We start from the raw sequence: 19,696 nt of genomic DNA on the forward strand, positions 1-19,696 counted from the left end.
TGCGTGGGTGCGGTGGCCGTGTCCTCCCACCTAGGTCTTCCTTCTGTCGCCTTTCCGTCGTTCTCCTCCCGACGCCTCCTCAAATTACCGCGGCTTCTCCCAGTTCTTGCCTACGGCTTCGTCTTCCTCCTCCCCCACTCTCCCTGGACTGCGGCGTGTGCGCGTGCGCGCACACACTTCCCCTCCTCTCGCCGCTAGTTCCCGTTCCACGTGACTGCGAAGCCTCCGCTTATCCCCTCCCCCCCCGCCGGTCCTTCCGCATCGGCGCGCGCTCGCCGCAGGCCCCGCCCCTCGCCGCGCGCCCGCCCTACTTCAGGCCGCCCGTCAGGCAGTGGGTCCGTCAGTCAGTCGGGGAGGCAGCTGCGGACGGGCGGGCCGGAGGCCGAGGTAACAGCGGCAGCACACTCCGCGGGCTCGCAGGCAACTCCCGGCGGCTCGGGCGGCGGTGGCCGGTGCCCCCTCGTCCTCGTCCTCGTCCTCTCTTCCTCCTCCTGTCCTCTCGGCCCGGGCGGCGGCGGCGGCCATCATGGCGGCAGCGGCGGGAGGCGGCGGCGGCGGCGCGGGGCCCGAGATGGTCCGCGGGCAGGTGTTCGACGTGGGCCCGCGCTACACCAATCTTTCGTACATCGGCGAGGGCGCCTACGGCATGGTGTGGTGAGCGCGGGCGGGGGGGCGGCTGTCAGGGGCGCCGAGGCGGTCTGGGGAGGGGGACCGCCCAGCAAGGGGTCGGGGGAGGGGCCGCCCAGCGAGGGCCGGGCTCGTTCTGCTGGGAGGGCTGCCCAGCTGGGGGTCGGGGTCCGGCTGCGGGGTGGGGAGGAGTTGCCTAGCACAGGGGGGGAAGCGGGGCGAGGGGCGCTGCTTAGCGGAGGACGGGGAGCCGGGGGGGGGCTACTTAGCGTGGGGTCTGCCTCGCACTGTGGTGGGGGGGCAGGATGGATGCACGAAGTGAATTTGAATGGGAGCGTAGGGGGAGAGGGAAGCCTGGAGCTGCCCAAGATGGTGGTTCCGGCTGGTTTTCCAGAGTCCAGCCCAGCTTCTTCTCGGCTGGGGGGTGGGGGTAGCACTTCTGGGTCCGACGCGATGCAGATGCGCGATGCCCGGAGGAAGCCGATCCCCAGAAAGCCCAGAACAGGAGCAGTAACAGGAACGGGTGGGGGTGGGGGCTGCCAGGCTTGCCCCCATCTCGCAGATGAGGAAGCGCAGCCTCCTGAAGGTCACCCAGCCAGGGGCAGGGCTGGAATCGGAGGCTGCCTCCAGCCCGGAGCATTAAAATCCCCCCGGAATTTCCCCTTGAAGCTGTCTTGTGGGGACACAGGAGAGCCCTGGGATCTCCTGCCCCTCGTTCTCCTCGGCGGATTTTTAGACACAGCTGTGTGAGCCTTCCTGGTGACCCCCGCAGTTCAGTCTGGGGGCCCTTAGAGGCCAGGACGGGGAGCCTCCCCAGGAGAGCGTCGGATCCGGGAGCGCCCCCAGGAGCGCGCCCTCATTTTCCCGAGTTACCTTTGGCAGGATCCCAGTTTCGCGCTGCCATCCCACACCCCACATTTTGGGCAGTGACTGGGGCTCATTCTTCGGCTGCCGTCAGATTTTGCTTAAAAGCTCTGCTGTGTGTCCTAGCGTTGGCTTCCTCTGGCAAATGTAAGCTTCTTTAGGGCAGGAACGGTTTCCCTTTTCTTCTCCTTAGCCAGCCCAGCCACATCTTTTCCTTGCATACAGTAGGCGGCTAATGTTTGCTGAGTTGAATCTGGCGAATTTGGGTTTACTGTTTTGTGGCTTTTTGTTGATTTGAGATTTGAACATTTGCGCCTGGTGCTTTTTCAAAAACCAGATTTAATGATTAATAGACTCACCCGATGGTCGGCCTGCCCTAATGCCTACATCGTCCCTTTGGCTTCCCTTGAATTTTTGTTGTCAACCTAGACAGGCTCCTTTGATGTCCTAATAAGATAGACCATATGGCAGCATCCAGGAAAGAGTTGAGATAGAGAGCAGATGCTTTATTTAAGTGTACTTTTCAGTGATTCAAAAGAAAATTATTTTTATCTTATTATTCTACTGGGCTATTTCTTAATCTGGGGAGTAGAATTCAGGCTTTAAAATAATACTCTTCTGACCTTTATGTCTTTCTCTTACAGTATATCCCACTGTTCCCCAAAGTCAGGGCGAGCCCGGCGAGGGGGGCGGGGAGAGGGGGGACCTTTATTGCTCACTCTTGGAAGGTCCCAGGCAGGACAGATTTTGTCTGTCCCTCCCCTTTGCTGTTTGTTTGCATCCCAGCCAGCAGGCCCACTGCCCGTGGTTATTCGAGGTGCTGGGCTCCCCCACTCAGCCTTTTCTCCGTTAGGGTGTTTGAGATGCTCCCTTGTGACCGTCCTCTAAAAGAACTTGTCCCCCAGCCCCTGCTAGAGGCAGGAGACGGCCGACCCGCAGGAATGATTTTGTCTTGGGAACCAGTCAAACTTAGAACACTTAATGATATGTGTAATTGTTATTGGACGTGTGTAATTAGGCAGAAGTTACAAGCAGTGCTTAGAGTTGACGGGAATTGCTTTATTTTTGGAAGGAAATATGGGACTTTTCAGAGTGATACATTACTCCCCATGCTTTCTGTAGTTCTGGAATAGAACTTGTTCTATTGTAGTGCAGCCACTTCTTCACTAAGCATATAGAGGTTTTTAGTTCTTTTCACTGGAGTGGAAGACCGGGGCTGCTAGTGGAAATTTAAAAAGTTTCTTCGATGCTTTGTTAGTCGCCCGCTGTTGATTGTTTTTTGTGATGCCATTTAGAGTTTTAATTTTGAACTCATGTATTGATATTAAAGAACCAGAATCCAGCTTCCCAGCCGCCAGGCTGAAATTCGAGTTCCTCCCTCTCTATCCTTGGAGCCCAGGTGCCCACGGTGCCGAAGGCCCCTAGTTAGTAGAAACGGGTCCCACACAAAGCTGTTTCCAGCGTAATTGCTGTGCTGTGAATTGAGGGTAAGAACAGGTCTCCGGGTGGTGTAGGGTGGGGACAGAACACAGTGAACATGGACTTTGGCCCCTTGGCACCTGGGTGGTTGGGTAGAAGGAGGAAAGGAAGACACCTGGGGCGTGGGGGAGCCATCTGACAATGTAATGCCTGCGAAACTGAGACAGAATAGAGGTTAGAGAACAATTTAATTATTAATTTATTGGAGAGTAAATCAATTCACTGGATAAGATTCTCAAAGTATTCTCCCTTCCCCCCCAGTGTCGTTACCTGAAGACTTTTTATAGAATCACAAGATCGATGACATAATGGGAGGAGGTACCTGGATGGGGATACTCTTAATTGGGGAGGTGCTTAAAGTAACATAATGGAGGGAGGTACTGGAGAGGTTACTGATATTCTAATAACTGACTTTTTATCTTGTAAAGATACTAGACCTTTATCTTATCAAATATTTAAGAGGGAATGATCATAGCCTGGGGTTCTGGGGCAGACTTGAGGCACCACCTTCCCCACTTTGTCTTTTGGACTATTCAATCATTGAATTACTTTCCTCTTGATACTCAGGGGCTCTCTGCACCATAATTTAAATGCCTCCACTTGGGAACAGATGAGGCGAACAAGATTAGAGAAGATTCAAGGACCTACAGCAAGGGCGAGGAGAAGGAGAAGCAAGGGTCCTATAAGTGATGTAATAAGGGTGGTTAGCCATGGGGAGGAATTAAACAGAGACTGGTATCAGGTCTTTCCTTGACTCTGCTCCAGTCATCTAGACTCAAGATTCAGCATCTAACCTTGGACGAGTTCTAGGAACTTAGAATCCCAAGCTATAGAACCGCGACCTGAGAGTGCATCTGGGTCAGGCCCCTCCCTGGGCAGGAATCCCTTCTCCTCTTCCTCTGCGATTGGCCTTCTGGTCTGTTTTAACACCTTTGGTGAAGGCACATTCACTGTCTCCTAAAGCATCCCATTACATTTTGAACAGCAGTTCTACCTGAATCAAGGGAGAGTCAGACCCCGCCTGAAGGATGAAGTCCGTCTAGAACATCCTCTTAATTGTTTGGAAGTGCTTCTCTATACACAGAGCCAGACTTTTCTCAGACAGTGTACTTGATTCCCATTGGTCCCCTCTGCAGCTCTGGGAATGGCTCGGGCCTCCTTCCTCGGAGACAGCTGTGATCAAATATCCTCTCTCTGGCTTTCAAAGACCTTCACAACCTGCCCCCCCCATCCTCCCCCCAAGTCACCTTACATCTTACTCTCCTCCTTGCGCTTGCCGATCCTGTGACCTTGGCCTCCATGCTGGGGCTCACGCCAGGCTCTCCATCTCTGGACTCCTTTTCTCCCGTCCCCCAACCCTAGAGTTCTCTCTGCCGACTCTGCCTCCTGGCTTTTCAGACTTCCTGAACATCTCAGTTAAAATCCTGCCTTCCTGCCCCTCTTAATTCTAGTGCCTTCCCTCTGAGATTTTCTCCAATCTATCCCATCAAGGTACCGTGTGAACATAGATCTTTATGTGTGGGCTCCCCCCTTAAATTATGAACTCCTTGACCACAGGAACTGTTTTTACATTTTTTTGTATCCTCAGTGCCTGGAACATATTAGGTGCTTAAGAAATGCCTGTGGCTGTGACTAGTGTAGCTCTTAGGGGATAGATGGGAGGCGTGTGGGCAAGATCTGACAACTTAGTGAATGGAAGGGATGAGAAGGATGGAAGAGTAGATGGCTAAAGCTGTGGTTCAAAAATGAGGACTTGAGGGGTCTTTTCCAACCCTTTCATTTTCCAGATGGAAAAATGGATGCCTAGTAAGTTTTTGTAGTTTGCTGGACTAGCCAGCCTCTGACCCCTTCAGCTCTGCGGGTGGGAGATGCGTTGAATTTTAGACTGAACTCCTTGAGAGCAGGAAGGCAATTATTTGCCTATCTTTGTGTCCCTGGCACTTGGCACAAGGCCCATAACAAAAGCTTGTTGACTGACGAATATTGCTGAACCTCTCTTCCTTGTACAACTCTTCTTCCCTTCTCCTCTCACCCCAAAAGACCAAAAAACCAAATGAACCAAAATCCCAGCCAGCAGCCGCCACAGCAACTTGGGGAATGGGGAAAGTCACATTTAAGAGGGAAATAGATCGTGACGGTGTAGGAAACAAGATAGCATTCCCCAGTGTGGGGAACTCACGTCAGCAAGTGTTTCATTGTACACTTACGAGATGGGCACTATGACAATTGAGTGAGGAGGGGCCAAAGAAAGACGGAATATGCCCCAGTCTGATGGGACCTGGAGGGACTCTCGGAGACCTTAGAGTTCCTCTTTTCCCTTTTCCAGGTGGAGAGACCGAGTCCTCTGGGAAATGAGTGTGTGAGGACTCGAGCACCTGCACTGTTGAGTTTCCAGTCTGGGCTCATCTCTGTCTCCAGCTGTACCATAAGCCGTAGGTCAGGGCTGCGTTGCACCCACAGCGGATCAGTCAGTCTTTAGCAATAACAAGGTGAGACCTGGAAGAGGCCAGATTGTATAGTTTGGAAATGTTGAGAGTAGTCCCTGATTCATCAGTCGAGCAGTGTTTTATTGGGGCATCCAGCAAGAAGGTTCAGAGTTCACTAGAGCCAGCTGAAGGCGGCCAGCCCGAGATGGGGCGGCTCTTTGTTTAGGCAACAGGGTGGCATCTGGGGCACACGGAAGTCTGGCTCTCTTACCGTGACCATGGGGAAGCCAGCTCTCCTCCATTTCCTTAGCTGGAGGCCTCTAAAAAGTCCCTTCCAGCTCTGAATCCCTTGATCTCAGATTGTTGGGAAAACATGGGCAGGAGTTGTGCAGGATGAAAGGCAAAGAGAGGCTTCCAAAGAGAGGGTGTGCGCCTTGGAGTTAGATCTCTTGTACACGTTAAAATTCAAGGTGTTCGCTGGATTGGGAGGAGATGTGTGTCATCCCCTTCTGACTAGACTCCTGGTCTTTGGAGGAAGGAGAAAGGCTTGTCTGGAGCTCTTGGGAAGGGGGCGACTGGGCCTTGAAGCGGTGGCAGGGTGGCAGGATTCGAGTAGGTGGAGGTGAGCGTTGGGCTTTTTCAGTGATTAGGGTAATGACAGGGGCCCAAGGGAAAGAGGCCCAGTGATGATATTGCCAGGAGACTGGTTTGACTGGAATGCTGGATGTATCTGGGGAAGTGTGGGAAATCAGCAGGAAGAGGTAGTGAGTGGCGCAACAGAAATTTGGGAAGCTGCTTGGATCTGCCTTGGGGAAGAGAGGAAGCACCCCCCCCCCCCCCCCAGCAGATCCAGGAATCTTGAAGGACTGATTGGAGCTGGGGCTTGGGAAATGGGGGAAAGCTGAAAAACTGAACAGTGTATGAACCTGACCCAGTGGGTGGTACAGAGCCTTGCCCTGCAGATTGTGGGCTGGAGGTGATGTGATGGTAGTGTCAAAAAAGCAGGCCCCAGACCCAGAAGTTTGATAACACTGTTCCAGAGGGAGGGGGGGAAATAAAATAGGATAATTCCAGGGTTTTGTTTTTCTTTAAGGAGACTTGGGATCCTTTTGAAATTTATCTCTGTAGATAAACTCTGTAGTTCTTTCCCAAGGCCACCTCATGATTACAGGTTCTCATTGCCCCCAGCTCTGGCTCTTGCTGCCTTATTCTAACCAGTCACTGCCTCTTGCTATTCCCCCTTCAGAGCAGTACTAGGGGCCAGCCTTTTTTTCCCCCCATATGAAGGAAGCTGTCAGTGGCTTCAGCTCAGAGACTTCTTTGGCATTCAGAGTCTTTCATAAGCACCTACTCCAGGAGCTGAGGAGGGGCCTTAGAAGTAATCTTGGCCAGCCTCTGCCGACTCCCACTCATCTCTCTTAGAGCCATGACCCTATACAGCTTCTGCTGGAAGGTATTCAGTGATGGGCAGCTCACTCCTCCAACTCAACTAGTTTACCTGCCCCTCCAGGAAGGTTTTCTTTATATTGACTGAGTTGGAATTGGCCTCTCTGCAACTTCTAGGTTGTTTCTTCTCATTCTACTCCCAAGCAGAAGAATAAAGTAATCACGTTTTCATGGTTGCTATTCATATACTTAAAGATCTTTGTCATATCACTTTCCTGTCCCCCCTCCCCCCACCTCATTTTCTCTTTCTACTCTTATCCTCTCCCCACTTCCCTCTCTCATTCCTCTTCTCCTCTCTTCCTCCCTCCTTCTCTCACTCTTTGTCTCTCATTTCTGTTACTTTAATTATTATAGCATGGTTTCTGGAGTCTCCTTCCCATCCCATCCCATCCCATCCCTTCCCTCATACTTTAAAGTCCCACTCATGCTATTTGTCTCCCAGGATCTTGTTTCCTCATCCCTCAGTCCATCCTTAGTGATCCACCCTCAGACCTCACAGAGCATTTGTTTGTGCTTCTTGTGGGGTCACTTGTCTGTATCTCTCCTTACTAGAATGTAAACTCCCCGAGGAAAGGGTCTATCTTTTCTCTTTTTGAATAAAGAAGTAAAGAACGACTGCCAGAAATGGACTGATGGCTAGCTTTTCTTAGTTTGTGCTAGAGTGGAAGCCTTCTCTGAGCTAGCAGTATGTGGGGTTTTTAAATGGCCACCCTGTTCCCTTCAGTATTGCCTAATGCTTTTCCATTGGCTGTTGTTTTGAGCTGGAAGAATTTCCTCTGATTTCCATCTTGCTCTTCTCTCTGACAAAGAACAGTATGTTTTTTTTTCGATTGTAATGACTGTGTAGAAGTCGTGTCTGGGAAGTCTCACCGAGAGCCAAACTTGTCACTTTTTGTATTATGGTGAAAGAGCACGGAACTTGGCTGGTGATGAGATGTGGGTTCAGCTCCCGACACTGTCCCTGTCTGTGGCTTTGGACTGCAGTCCCTGAAGAAAACCGATGCTGATGGCTCCATGTTGTGTGGGTCACTTTACAGCTCAACCTCCGAGCCCCGATTTTCTTCTTTGGGGAAACGATTAACTCACAGATGGTTTGCACATTAAATGACACAATATGTGTGAAAACTTGCAATAGTATCTATATCTCCAGTGGTTACAGGGCTTCTTCAATTTTTTTCCACCTGTGACCCATTTTCTCCCCCCAAATTTTTCTGTGACCCTAGGTACATAGGTATGTAGAATATTTATCCAAATCAAACATTTATGAAACATAATTTCGAGAATTTTCTCCACCCATTCAGTTAGGAGACCCCATATGGAGTTTTTATGAAACTAGACTTTACATTTCACTCTGTGGACAGCAGGGTGGTGCAGTGGCTAGAATGCCAGGCCTGGAGTCAGGAATATCAGCCTTCAAATCTGATCTTCCTGGCTGGGTGATTCCGGGCAAGTAAATTAACTTCTGTTTGCCTCAGTTTCCTTGCTTGTTAAATAAATGAGCCAGAGAAGAAAATGGCAAGCTCCCTCAATATCTTTGCCAAGAAAATCCCAGCCAGGTTGAGAGAGACTGGGACACGACTAAACAACAGTTGTGTGTGTGTGTGTGTGTGTGTGTGTGTGTGTGTGTGTGTGTGTCTGTCTGTCTGTCTGTCTGTCCGTCTGTCTGTCTCTCGTTTTTTGCCTTTTTTTGACTTGATCAAACATCTTCTGTCAAATGGGGATAATGCTTACTTTGCATACTTTTCAGCTAGGTATTTTTCATAAAAGGCATTGGACCTGAAGCACTTGAATCCTTGTTGTCTCGCTGATTGTTGTCAGAACTTCTTCTTTAGCAATAATGTCTAAGGCATTCTAGTCCTAATGAGCTGCTAATCTTGTTACTGGGTCCTGACTCTTGGCATAATGGCCAACTGGCATTTCCTGAGCATTTTCCAAATCTCATCTCGTATGAGCCTTATAATAACCCTGGAAGGTAGATGCTGTTATTCCCATATTTCAGATGAGGACACTAAAGTAGGCTGAGATCTATAGCTAGTAGTGCCTGAGGCTTGGCTTTGAGTTTGGGTTCTAGCCATTGGGCCACCTAGCATGACTCGATTAGGAGATCTTAGTCAAATCCTGCCTGAGATATTAGCCTCAGGATCAAGAGCACAATTTCCTCATCTGTTAAGTGGGGATAACAATATCTGTGATACCTGCTTCATAGGGAATCGTCTTTGGAGATCTTGGGACAAAGGCTACAGGATCACTTATCACATGGATTATGGTGGGATTCTTTTTTGGGGGGGAGACAGGGACTGGGCTAAATGGCTCTTGATATTGGAGATTCTGTGATGAAAGGAGAGCTGTGTAATAGAAATGTAAAGCATTCACCCTGATCTGTTTTGTCTTCTACCTTGCCTGTTTAGCTTTCTAGAAAGGGACATGCAATGGTGACACTCCCTAAATTTACGGTGACTATGCCGTGGACTCAATGGACCTGCGTTCTGATGTGGTCTCAGATACTTAATGGCTTAATTAGTCATTTCACTTCTGTTTGCCTCAGTTTCTTCATCTGGAAGAATTCATTTTCTGAGGATAACAGTTGTACCTCCCTTCCAGGCTTGTCATGAGGATTCAATAAGATAAAATAGCTTTGCACAGTGCCAGGCATATAGTAGGTGCTATATAAATGTCAGCTATTATTATTACATTGCAAACTCTGGGTGTGTGCTAAGTACTTTGTCGATGTATGTGTGTTGCTTGGCTGCCGTCTTCAGGATGGTGCAAAACATTGAATCGGTATCATACAAATTTGGTGGCTTAATGTTTTTGTTACTGGCACCTTTTTAAAAAGTTTTCATTTCTGGGGTTGACCTTTTGTAGCCAGCTTTTCTCACAGACTACTTGAAAAGTGGTGTGTCATCTGTGGGTATTGGTCAGACTTCCTGTCCCCCAAGGCGTGATGTTGGGGCACTGGCTGGAGAGGCAGGAGCCAGAGCAGAGGTCACACTCATCTCTGCTTTGAAAAGATCCCCGTCTCCAGTCGAAGTCTCTTTATGGCAAAATAGAAATCTCGGCCAGCTCGCTGGTATGGTGAAGCTGGCACTGCCCGCCGCAGTTTGGATCCAGTGCTCTTCTCAAGGCGGCCCTCCTAGCAAAGGGGTGCCAGGCTGGTGAGTGGACGTGGGCTTTGAACCCAGAGGTCTTGATGGTAAGCCCCCTTCCTCTGAATATTGTAAGCAGGGATCGGCACTGGACTCCCTGTAGACCCAAAGGGAAGAGAGTGCTGAGAGTTCAAAGGCAGAGTGAGAATTGCAGAATCGGAACTCCTCAGCTCTGATACTGCCTCAGTCTCTTGTTAGGAAGTCTCCCCTTCCTTCCAAAATTGTCCTCTAGCAGGGAAGGATGGGGCAGATGTAGGAGAGGGGAATTGGAGATCGAGATTCTGGGTTCAAGAACTCTTCTTGGGATTTTTGGGGGGATTTTTTTGGGGGGGTTCAGCTAACCCAGCCTGCGGGAGTCCCCGTCTCAGAGATCACCGTTTTGTTATTTTCCCCGGTGTGCTGGCATGTAGTGGTTAATCTGGATCTTGGCGCTTGGATTTCACACCCCCTCCTTCCCAAGCCTTGTTTTGTTCTGGATGATCAAGAGAGCTTTCTCCTTACCAGAGAAACAAGCAGTGTTGTCTCCATCACCTGTGATTGTCCTGTCCCCGCCCAGATGGCCATTCTTGAATCTAATCCTCCTCCCCCTCCCCCGCCCCACCTCCTTTCATTGCCCTCCCCTTTGCTCCTCAGCCTGAATTTGCTTTTAACTTGGTACTTCCTTCTGGTAGTCTTGTTCCTGGAGCACTTTATTCTCTGGTCTCCCTCTGTTACCTCTTTTTGCCTTCTTATCTTGTACAGAATATCTTTTTAAAAAAATCAGATTGGGCTGATGTCTCTTTATTCACACCTATTTTTTTGGGGGGGGAGGGTTGGGGTTGAGTGATTTGTTTAATCGCACAGCTAGTTTCTGAAGCTGGATTTGAACTTAGGCCGTCCTTACTCCCGAGCTGCTGCTCTGTGTGCTGGGCTCCTGCCTGCCTTCATGTTGATCTCTTCAGACTAGGGTTCTTAACCTGATACCCAAGAGTTTGGGAGGTGGGGCTTGTTTGGGATTTGTATTATTTTATTAATAATTTGGATATGTTGTTTCCTCTTTTGCATTTATAAACATTCTGCAAAGGAGTCCATAGGCTTCAGCAGACTGCTCGGGGGCCCCTCGACAAGCTTGTCCCCAGCTTTCAGCAGCCAGTCATGGGGTACTTCTTAAAGGTGCCTGCTGTGCTCAGTGTTGGGATTATGGATCCTAGAGGGAAACAGGCCCTCTCCTGGAAGGGGAAAATCACAAATGGTAACTTGGGGATATGCAAAATACATACAGAGTGGGGTGTGTGTGTGTGTGTGTGTGTGTGTGTGTGTGTGTGTAGCAAACAGGGGTTTGGGGCATCAGGAAAGGCTTCCTGAAGGAGGAGGTGCTGAGGAGTAGGGAGAGCATTCTAGGCTTGGGGCAAAGAGCACCCCAGTGGTTCTCTGGGTGGGGGTTGACCTCCCTCATCTCGCTGGCCCTCATTCCTCCTCTCTTATTTGACTTTTGGAGGCAGAACTTCCCCTCCAAGGTGAATTCCTGTCCTGCTCTCAGTCGCCTCCCTTGCAGGGAGCTGCCTCATCTCCCATCTTCTCCCCATCTCTTGGCTCCTTTCTCTCATGCATTTGGATACAAATGGGCTAAGCAAGGTCTCCCCATCCTTGAAAAGCCTTTTCTTGATTCTGCTCTTCTCTTCCCTTTCACTGTGAGACTCAGAAAGAGTCCTCTGTTCTTGTGCTTTTTCTGTCTCCCCTCCTCATTTCTCTGCCCTTTGCACTTTGGCTTGTGATCCTGGAAACTCTTCTCTTAGTGGACACCGAAGCCTTCTGACTGCTCAATGCAAAGGCCTTTTCTGGTCCTCTGTGTGCCTGCCCTCTCGGGAGCTTCTGACACCAGGGACCCTCCCTTCCTCCTACAGACTCTCTCCTCGTGGCTTCCATACTTTCACCCGCTGTATCTGTCCCAGGGAATCTTCACTCTTTCCTTTGTTGTGACTTCTGGTGAGAGGCAGCCTGTCTCTTAGCCTCTATTTCCCCTGCTTGGCGACGAGGATAATTCTTCTCCACTTCCCAAGGCACAGTGCCTAGAGAGCTTAATATATGGTTGTTGGTTAATAGATGGGGAGGGAGGGGAATCAGATGTTTCCTGAGATCTTAAGTCTGGGAAACTAAAAGAATGGTGTTGTCACTGACAGAAATAGGATCCCTTGATTCCTGGTGTTGTTGGAAAGAGGAGGCAGTTGTGAGCAAGGCAATAAATTAGTTGTACACATTTTTTAAAAATTTAGATTAAATTTTCCTCTATTAATAAACTCTATTTTCTCTTTCCCTCTCTATTGGGGGAAAAAACAAAACCTTTGCCATATACTTACGTGGTCAGTCAACATTGGCCATGTCCAAAAAAGCTTATGCCTCAGTTTGCATTCCGTGTATCCACTTTCTCCCAGCGGGTGGGAGTATGTTTTTTGATGGAATCGTGTCTATCAGATTTTCTAGTCTTTCAGTCATTTGTCTTTGTAAGATGGCTGTTCCTGTATACATTGCTCACTCCGTTGAATGGGTTCATAAGGTTTTCCCAGGTTTTTCTCTTGAGATTGTTCTTTCATTAGTTCTTACTGCTTGTAGTATTTGGGCTGCACACTGCTGAATTTGCAGTGGGATAGTCTTATAGGAGCTTGCAAGCTCAGGGAATGGTTGCGACTTCCCAGCTTCTTCAAAGGAAAGACTTTTTAAGAAGTTGCTCTTCTTAAATAATCATTCTTTGAATCAGGATCCTGAAGTAGCTTTTCTTAGGTTTCTTCCCAACTGAAAATTGGAACAATCACACTTTCTTTTCTGAATCTCAAACTGAATGGGAACAAACACCGGTAAGACTTTCCATAAAGTACCACTGAGGGAATCGAGGCAGAGTGCCGCTGACCCTCTGCGTTTTCTAAGACTGATGAGATGAAGTATAATTACAGCGTTCTGGGAAATGGCATTTAATTAGAGTTGTTTCATAGTCTTCTGGAGTTGGAAGGGATTTCAGCAATCCAAGAATCCACCTCCCACCAGCGTGGTAGTGCCTTGTGTAACCTCCCTGACAGGTGGTCTTCCAGCCAAACTGGGTAGGTTTCCTTGGAGTAATTATGCCAAACTCAGAAAATGTTTACATAGAAGATTCATTTGGGAGTTGAAGAAATGTGGGAGGTGACATTACAAATCTCCAAATGTGTTGATAGAACTTCTTATCTTTGCTCTGAAGGAGAGCGTGGTAAAATCACTAGGGCTGGGAGGCGCCTCCGAGAGCACTGAGTCATAGCTCACATTAACGTGGTGCTTGGGAGTTTTAACAGGCTTTTAGGGGGCATTACTTTACTTGAGCTTGTGAGATGAGAGCACTGTCAGCCCATTTACAGGTCAAGAAATGGAGCCTCAGAAGGTAAGTCTTCGACTTGGGGCCCCGAGAGGTAAGTGCTAGTGTGTCCTTGGGTAGAGGGGGAGCACTGCTTTTAGAGAAGTGGGTCAGCCCACTGCTTGGGCCAGGATGGGATTGAACACCACATCTGTCGGGACAAATGAGCTTTGAGTCAGAGTTTCAGCGACAGCACCGTCACTTCGCATTTCTTGAGCGCCTCCTGTGCTGTGACCAGGACCTGGGGCTAAGACCTGGGCATGTGGAGAAATACAAAAAAAAAAAAAAAAAAACCCAAAAAACCCAAAAAGCAGAGCTCCAGAACTCCTGCTCTCCAGGGTCTCTTCTTCTCCTGGGGAGGGCCACGTCTACACAGCTGTGTATAGGAGAGGCTGGGGAGGGCATCGAGATAAGGGAGGACTGGCTAAGACTCCTCATGGAAGGGTAAATGGCAGCTGGGATTGGAAGGAAGCCAGGGGGTGGAGACTGGGAGGGCGGGCCTTTGTGCCTCTGGGGGCAGCCAGCATGGGCATGGGAAGCGGGGGGCCTTCTTCAGGCCCATTGGGGAGGTCCAAGGTGTGCAGAGGGGCTTATTTACTCTGATGCTGGTGAAGAAATACCTTCGAGGTCCGTGAGCATCACCACAGGTGTGGCACTCCTGGTCTGCACAGAGCCCTACACACCCCCTTTATGGCTGGCAAAGCCTTCCCCACTCCCAGCCCCCATGGGTAGTTGGACACTTTCCCTTTGGCCTCTGTGGTTGATCCTTCCCTGGTGGGAAGGCTGCCCCACTGCGTACTCTGATCACCGCTCAGCCTTTCCTTTTTGTCTGGCCCAGCCATGAAACTGGGGGATTGCTCTGCTCTGCCAGCCTGAGGAGACCGTGGTTTGGTTACTTCTGGCTGGGGGGGTAAGGGGCGGGGCGGTGCTTCTTCCCTTAGCCATCCTCCCCCACCTCATCTTCAGCATCGGTTCCAGTCGGCAATGCCGAGAGCTCCCTTTTAACCAAATGAATGTTTCTCCCAAAGTCTGTCAGAGAAAGCCCTCAGAACCAATCAGTCCAGAGCCGGAGCAATCGGATCATCCTGTTGCTATAGCTCATGATTGCCATGTTCTGTGACTCCTTGATAGGCTTGGAGTTGTCTCTCGTGGGCATCTTAAGAGACAGCTGGCTAGTGTGGGGATAGGGGGATTCAGATTAGAGACTAGCAGTGTGACCCTGGGAAGTCATTTATTCTTTCTCCATTTCTTCCACTGTAAAGTGGGCTTAATAACAGAAAAAATACTAGTATTTCTAGGGTTGTCACAAAGATTAATGAAATAGTAAATGGAAAACATTTAACACTGATTCTTGGCTCATAACGAGCACTCTGTAAACGTTCGTCTTCTTGTTACTATTGTTATTGTTATGAATTTCATCATCATCCGAGAGACCTTGCAGTCTGGTTCAAGCCCCTGTCTCTAGGTTGATCACATAGTCCTCCCCATGACTCATTCTACATATGTTTGTAGAGACTTGCTTTCAGCCCATCTTCAGGACCCGTTCTGAGAGCCAGGAGCCAAGGGATGCTCTCTAGTTGAGATTTGTTCTTTCTTGTTCTCTCAGTGATCTAGGAGGAGCCAATTTGTGGGCCCCTAAAAGGGTAGGAAATGGAGGCAGCTGGTGTGGAACAGGCTTTGGAGAAATCTGGCAGTTAATGGGAAAGAATGGTGGCTTTGAGAGCCTTCAGAGTCCATGATAGGGTGCTGCCTTAGAGATTAGGAAGCTCTTTGTGCCCCTCCATTAGTACCTTTTATGTAGTAGCTCCTTTTCCTTCTCACCCACTCTTATTAGCTACTTCATTTTAGGCTCCTGACAAATGTATATTGAATTGAATTGTTCTTTTATATGGCAAAACATCCCTGTTTCCAAGGTAACTCGGTTTTAAAAAATAGCCATTGATGGGCAGCTTTTCCAACAGCTTTTGAAGTGTTCTGCCCCTTGGTTCTTTGGGACTCTTTCTTCTGGTACCTTAAGGTTGTTCTCAAACCCACTCGTTCCTCTCTGCTTTAAAAGGTTTCTGCCACCTTGATTTTTTAAAAGATTTTTGATGATTTTTTAAACTTGGCATTATTTTGATTCTACCTTACCAGTATTTCTTAGAAACGGCCCTTCTTTTCTTTGCCTCCTCCAGGCCTTCATTCCCTTATGCCAGGGCCAGCAGAGTAGTAATAGTATGGTCTGCTCTAATCCATCTTCCTCTAAAGTGCCATCCCTTGATTCAGGCTCATTGGCCCCTGTTGCCTCCAGTCTCAAACCCGAAAGCCTCTGTTTGGCTTTTAGAGCCGTTCATGACTTGGCCCCTTCCTGCCTTTCCAGTTACTCTCTCCATGTGATCTGTGATCACTGACATAGGTTTTCTTGCAGTTCCTTGAACAAAGGAACTCCATCTCCAGATCCCATACCTTTTTACTGACTATCCCAGAGCTTGGAATCCTCTTCATTTCATGGCTTTCATGTTGTTTTTCCTTTGACTCCATTTGGACAATTTTCTTCTGCTCATTTTATAGATGGGATAACTGAGGCAAAGGGTTAAGTGGCGTACTCAGGGTCCCACATCTAGGAACTCTCTGAGGACCTATTTGAACTCAGGGAGATGAATCTGGGCCATCTAGCTGCCCCTTCTCTCCCCTCCCCCCCTTTCTAATCTCTGCTAAAATCCTACCTTTTTCAAATACCTTTTCCAGTTCCCCTTAATGTTAGTGCTTTCCCTCTGAGATGATTGCCAATTTCTTCCATGTCTAAATCCTTTTGTTTTACCGAAGCATTTGTGTTGTCTCTTCCTTAGATTATAACATTCTTTTGAGCAGGTACTGTTTTTACCCTTTTTTTTGTTGTTGTTGTTGTTTCCAGGGTTTATCTAGAACATAGTAGGTGCTCAGTAAACCTTGGCTGACTTTGATCTCTTCTCTTTAACTTTTATTTCCACTATTAACTAAATCTTTTTCTTGGTATAGATTTGTAAGGCTAATTATAGTGTCAGGAATCTGGCTTGCTTTTCTCCTGTTTTCCAAATTCTTAGCACAGGACTTAGCACATTTTAAGAGCTGACTGTTTTTTCTTTTATGGCTTTATTCTCTCACTATTGCTCAATAAATGTCTGTTGAAAGTTTGAATTAGCTTTTTAATTTTAAGGAAGTTACTTGAATACTATGTGGGCCTTTATGTCCTCAGCAGTGTGATCGAGTTGTGTTATATAGGCTCTAAGGTCCCTTTTTAGGATAAAAATAATAATTTGATTAAAATTCTAATGTGATCATGTGTTTGTTCAGGTATTCAGTGAGCCTGTGTATCTTAGTAAGCTTAGTCACTGCTGTTCAGCAGGTCTTTATTGGAAAGGGAAGCAAGTAGCAGGCTCAGGGACAGAAAATGAAGGCCTGAATGAGACTAGTTGTAATGGGAATAGAAAGGAACAAAGTTTGACCATTGATTGAATTGAAAGAAAAAAGTCAAGAGATATAAGTGCTGTCTTTCCAACCTTGTCATCAGATGAGCAGTAGAGATGTTATATGGCAGAAGAGGAAGCTGATTACGGGGATAATAGAAAATGGGACGTGATGACTTTGGTTTTAGACAGTGCTTTAGATAACAGAGGACGTTTATGATAGAAGTATGTCTAGTAATTAGGTGGAAGTATAAACTTTAGGAGTCAAGGATTAGAGAAAAAAATTGGAGGGTCCTCTAGCTAGAATGGGAATGGATCAGCTCCTTAAAGAAAAGAAATAAAAAATCAAAGAAGCTGGAGCTGGGCAGCCCCATCAAGTCACTAAGTGTTTATTCAGTCTGTTCGGTTTGGGGCACTGTGCTAAGTGCTGGTGAGTTAAAGAAAGTGGAAAAGCAGCCCTTGGCTTAGGGAGTTCTTACCTTAATGGAGAAAGCCAACAGATCCACAAACAAGGGATGAATACAGCGAAGCTTATTTAAAGATGAAGTATAAGTGCAGGTGCAAACTGATTGGGCCTGGCTCTGGCCACTTCTGCCCCGTCCTCCGTGAGAATTTGGGCCAGGGACAAACATAGTCGGTCTGCAGATCATTTTTATTAAGAACGGAGAGGTTAGTCACAAGTTAGGCAGCTCACTGAGCCTTTTCTTTGGCCACAGCAACTCGAGATACAAAGACAACAAAATGGAGCCTCAGTCTTGTGGGCTCCTTCTGCAGTGATTGTGGTCAACTGGAAGAGGGCAAGCAGGGGATTTCAAGAATTATGCTGGTTTTAAAAATACCTCTAAATATTCACAAGTCAACGTGCTATATGTGAAATCTTGTCTAATGTCCATTAGGTTGACATTCTCCTTAATCACATCACTTTTGACATTCTTGATATAAATAAAATGAGAAGATAAAAGAGCTAAATGGAAGGATGGCTCGTGGTTTATTTTCGGGGAGGCAAAAAAAGGAACTGCTTTTATTGTATATCTAAAGGCAAGAAGTAGCACCATTTTATGGTATACCTGTTCATTATAAGCATAGCCACAAGCACAGAGATAGCAGCAGGGTGGCTCAGTGGATAGAGCATCAGATCTGGAGCCAGGAAAATCTGGTTTCAAATTTCTCAATAGAACTTCTCTCCCAAAGTTGTAAAGATCAAATGAGAATATAATTGTAAAGCTCCTGGTAAACTGACTGGCATGTAATAGAAATGTTAGCTTTTACTATGCAGCAACCTCCTTTCAAGGAATAAAGTTCTAGTACCTTTCAGATGAAATCACTGTGCACTTTAATACTTGGCAGCTTCCAGAAAGGATAAAAGAGCAAAAAATGAAAAGGGCCCCAGTCCTCAAGAAGAGATGAGGACGACACGATGGGCATCGTGTGGCTTAGCTGGGGACCGACGTGGAAGTCCATTTTAATGAGACTGCTTGGTTGAGCAAAGGTTAATATAAACCCCATATTAGAAGATAAGATCAGAGTGAGAAGGTGGGGAATATAACAGAAGTTTACAGTGTCATCCATCATCGTTTTTTGCTCGTTCTTATAGCAGTAGGTAGCATTTATAAGGTATTTTAAGGTTTTATACTTATTCTCTCCCTTGATCTTCACACCAAATCTGTGAGTCAGATGCAGGATGTTTTTATCCCCATTTTACTGATGAAAAAAAAAACTTGAGAGACATTGATTTTGTTATATACAATATAATATTAGGATATGACCCTTGATTAAGTGTATAATGGGAAAGAAGAGGAGAAGAATAACTTTTAAAACACTATTATGTGCCAGGCACTATTCCAAGTGCTCTGCAAATATTTCATTTAATAAAAGGACAAAGGAAAATTATATAATAAATAAATTTATATGTGGAATAAAGAAAATTACATTCTGTTAATACTATAGACACAATTATATATGTATAGGTAGATACGTTGTATATGTAAATGATAATATTCAATTAAAATATCTCCTACCTGACCTATTTGTACTTTACTTTTGATAAAGGGGAAAAGATAAAAGAATTGACATCTCTTGAACTTGGTAGTGGAAAGTGAGTGTGGGAATTGGAGCCTGGAGACCAGGAATTGAGTTCTGTCTTAGATACTTCTCACTACCAGTTCTTGGGAAAGTCATTTCTCTCCATTAAAGCCTGTGTTCTCATGTCCTTGTTCTCTTTTGGGGCCAGTTACTCAGTGTTTCTACAATATGAATGAATGTTGCTACATGGCACAATAAATTGAGCATTGGGCCTAACGTCAGGAAGATGCATTTTATTGAGTTCAAATCTGGTCTCAAATACTGATTAATTGTGTGATCTTGGGCAAGTCACTTCACCCTGTTTGTCTCAGTTTTCTCATCTGTAAAATGAACTAGAGAAGGAAATGGCAAACCACTCCAGTATTTCTGTCTAGAAAACCCCAAATGGGGTCAAGAAGAGTTGGACTCGATTGAAAGGACCGAATAATAAATGAGTAATGACCACAAAGAGGAGTAATAACCTATCTGCCTCAGCCAACCACTAGAAGTGCCTCGTGGCTTTTCTAAGTGGACAGAGAGAGTACTTTGCTAGCTTAGAATAGAAATTCCTTTGCCAAAATAGAGGATCGTGGTGGAAATAGTCACATTCTAAGCCAGCTAGCAGTTCAGAAACCTCGGTGTGAGCCCCCCAGAGCGTTGGAGGATGAATTGGGCAAAGTCATGGGAGGGGGGATGTTTCAGGAGCTGTCCAGCCATCTTCTCAGTCTACCCATCAGTTGCAAAATTAGGGAAAGACCGGTCAGCATTTGTCTAGGAAACAATTACTTCTCCAACGTTAGAGTGGCCACATTTGGACTCTTGGTTTTGCAGCCTCCTGTGGGCTCAGCCCAACAAAGTGGGTGC

At 47.1% G+C, this 19,696-nt stretch overlaps 1 protein-coding gene across 1 annotated transcript in view; it reads left to right on the plus strand.

Moving 5' to 3' along the window:
- Positions 1–377: 377 nt before the first annotated feature.
- MAPK1 (mitogen-activated protein kinase 1) overlaps positions 378–19,696 on the plus strand; it is a 55,721-nt gene continuing 36,402 nt past the window's right edge. Inside the window, exon 1 of the mRNA XM_051973286.1 lies at positions 378–654. Coding sequence (XP_051829246.1) covers positions 527–654 — 128 coding nt within the window. The 5' untranslated portion in view covers positions 378–526. The remainder of the gene's footprint in view (positions 655–19,696) is intronic.

This window comes from Antechinus flavipes, chromosome 1, assembly GCF_016432865.1.
Source record: "Antechinus flavipes isolate AdamAnt ecotype Samford, QLD, Australia chromosome 1, AdamAnt_v2, whole genome shotgun sequence".
Lineage (NCBI taxonomy): Eukaryota > Metazoa > Chordata > Mammalia > Dasyuromorphia > Dasyuridae > Antechinus > Antechinus flavipes.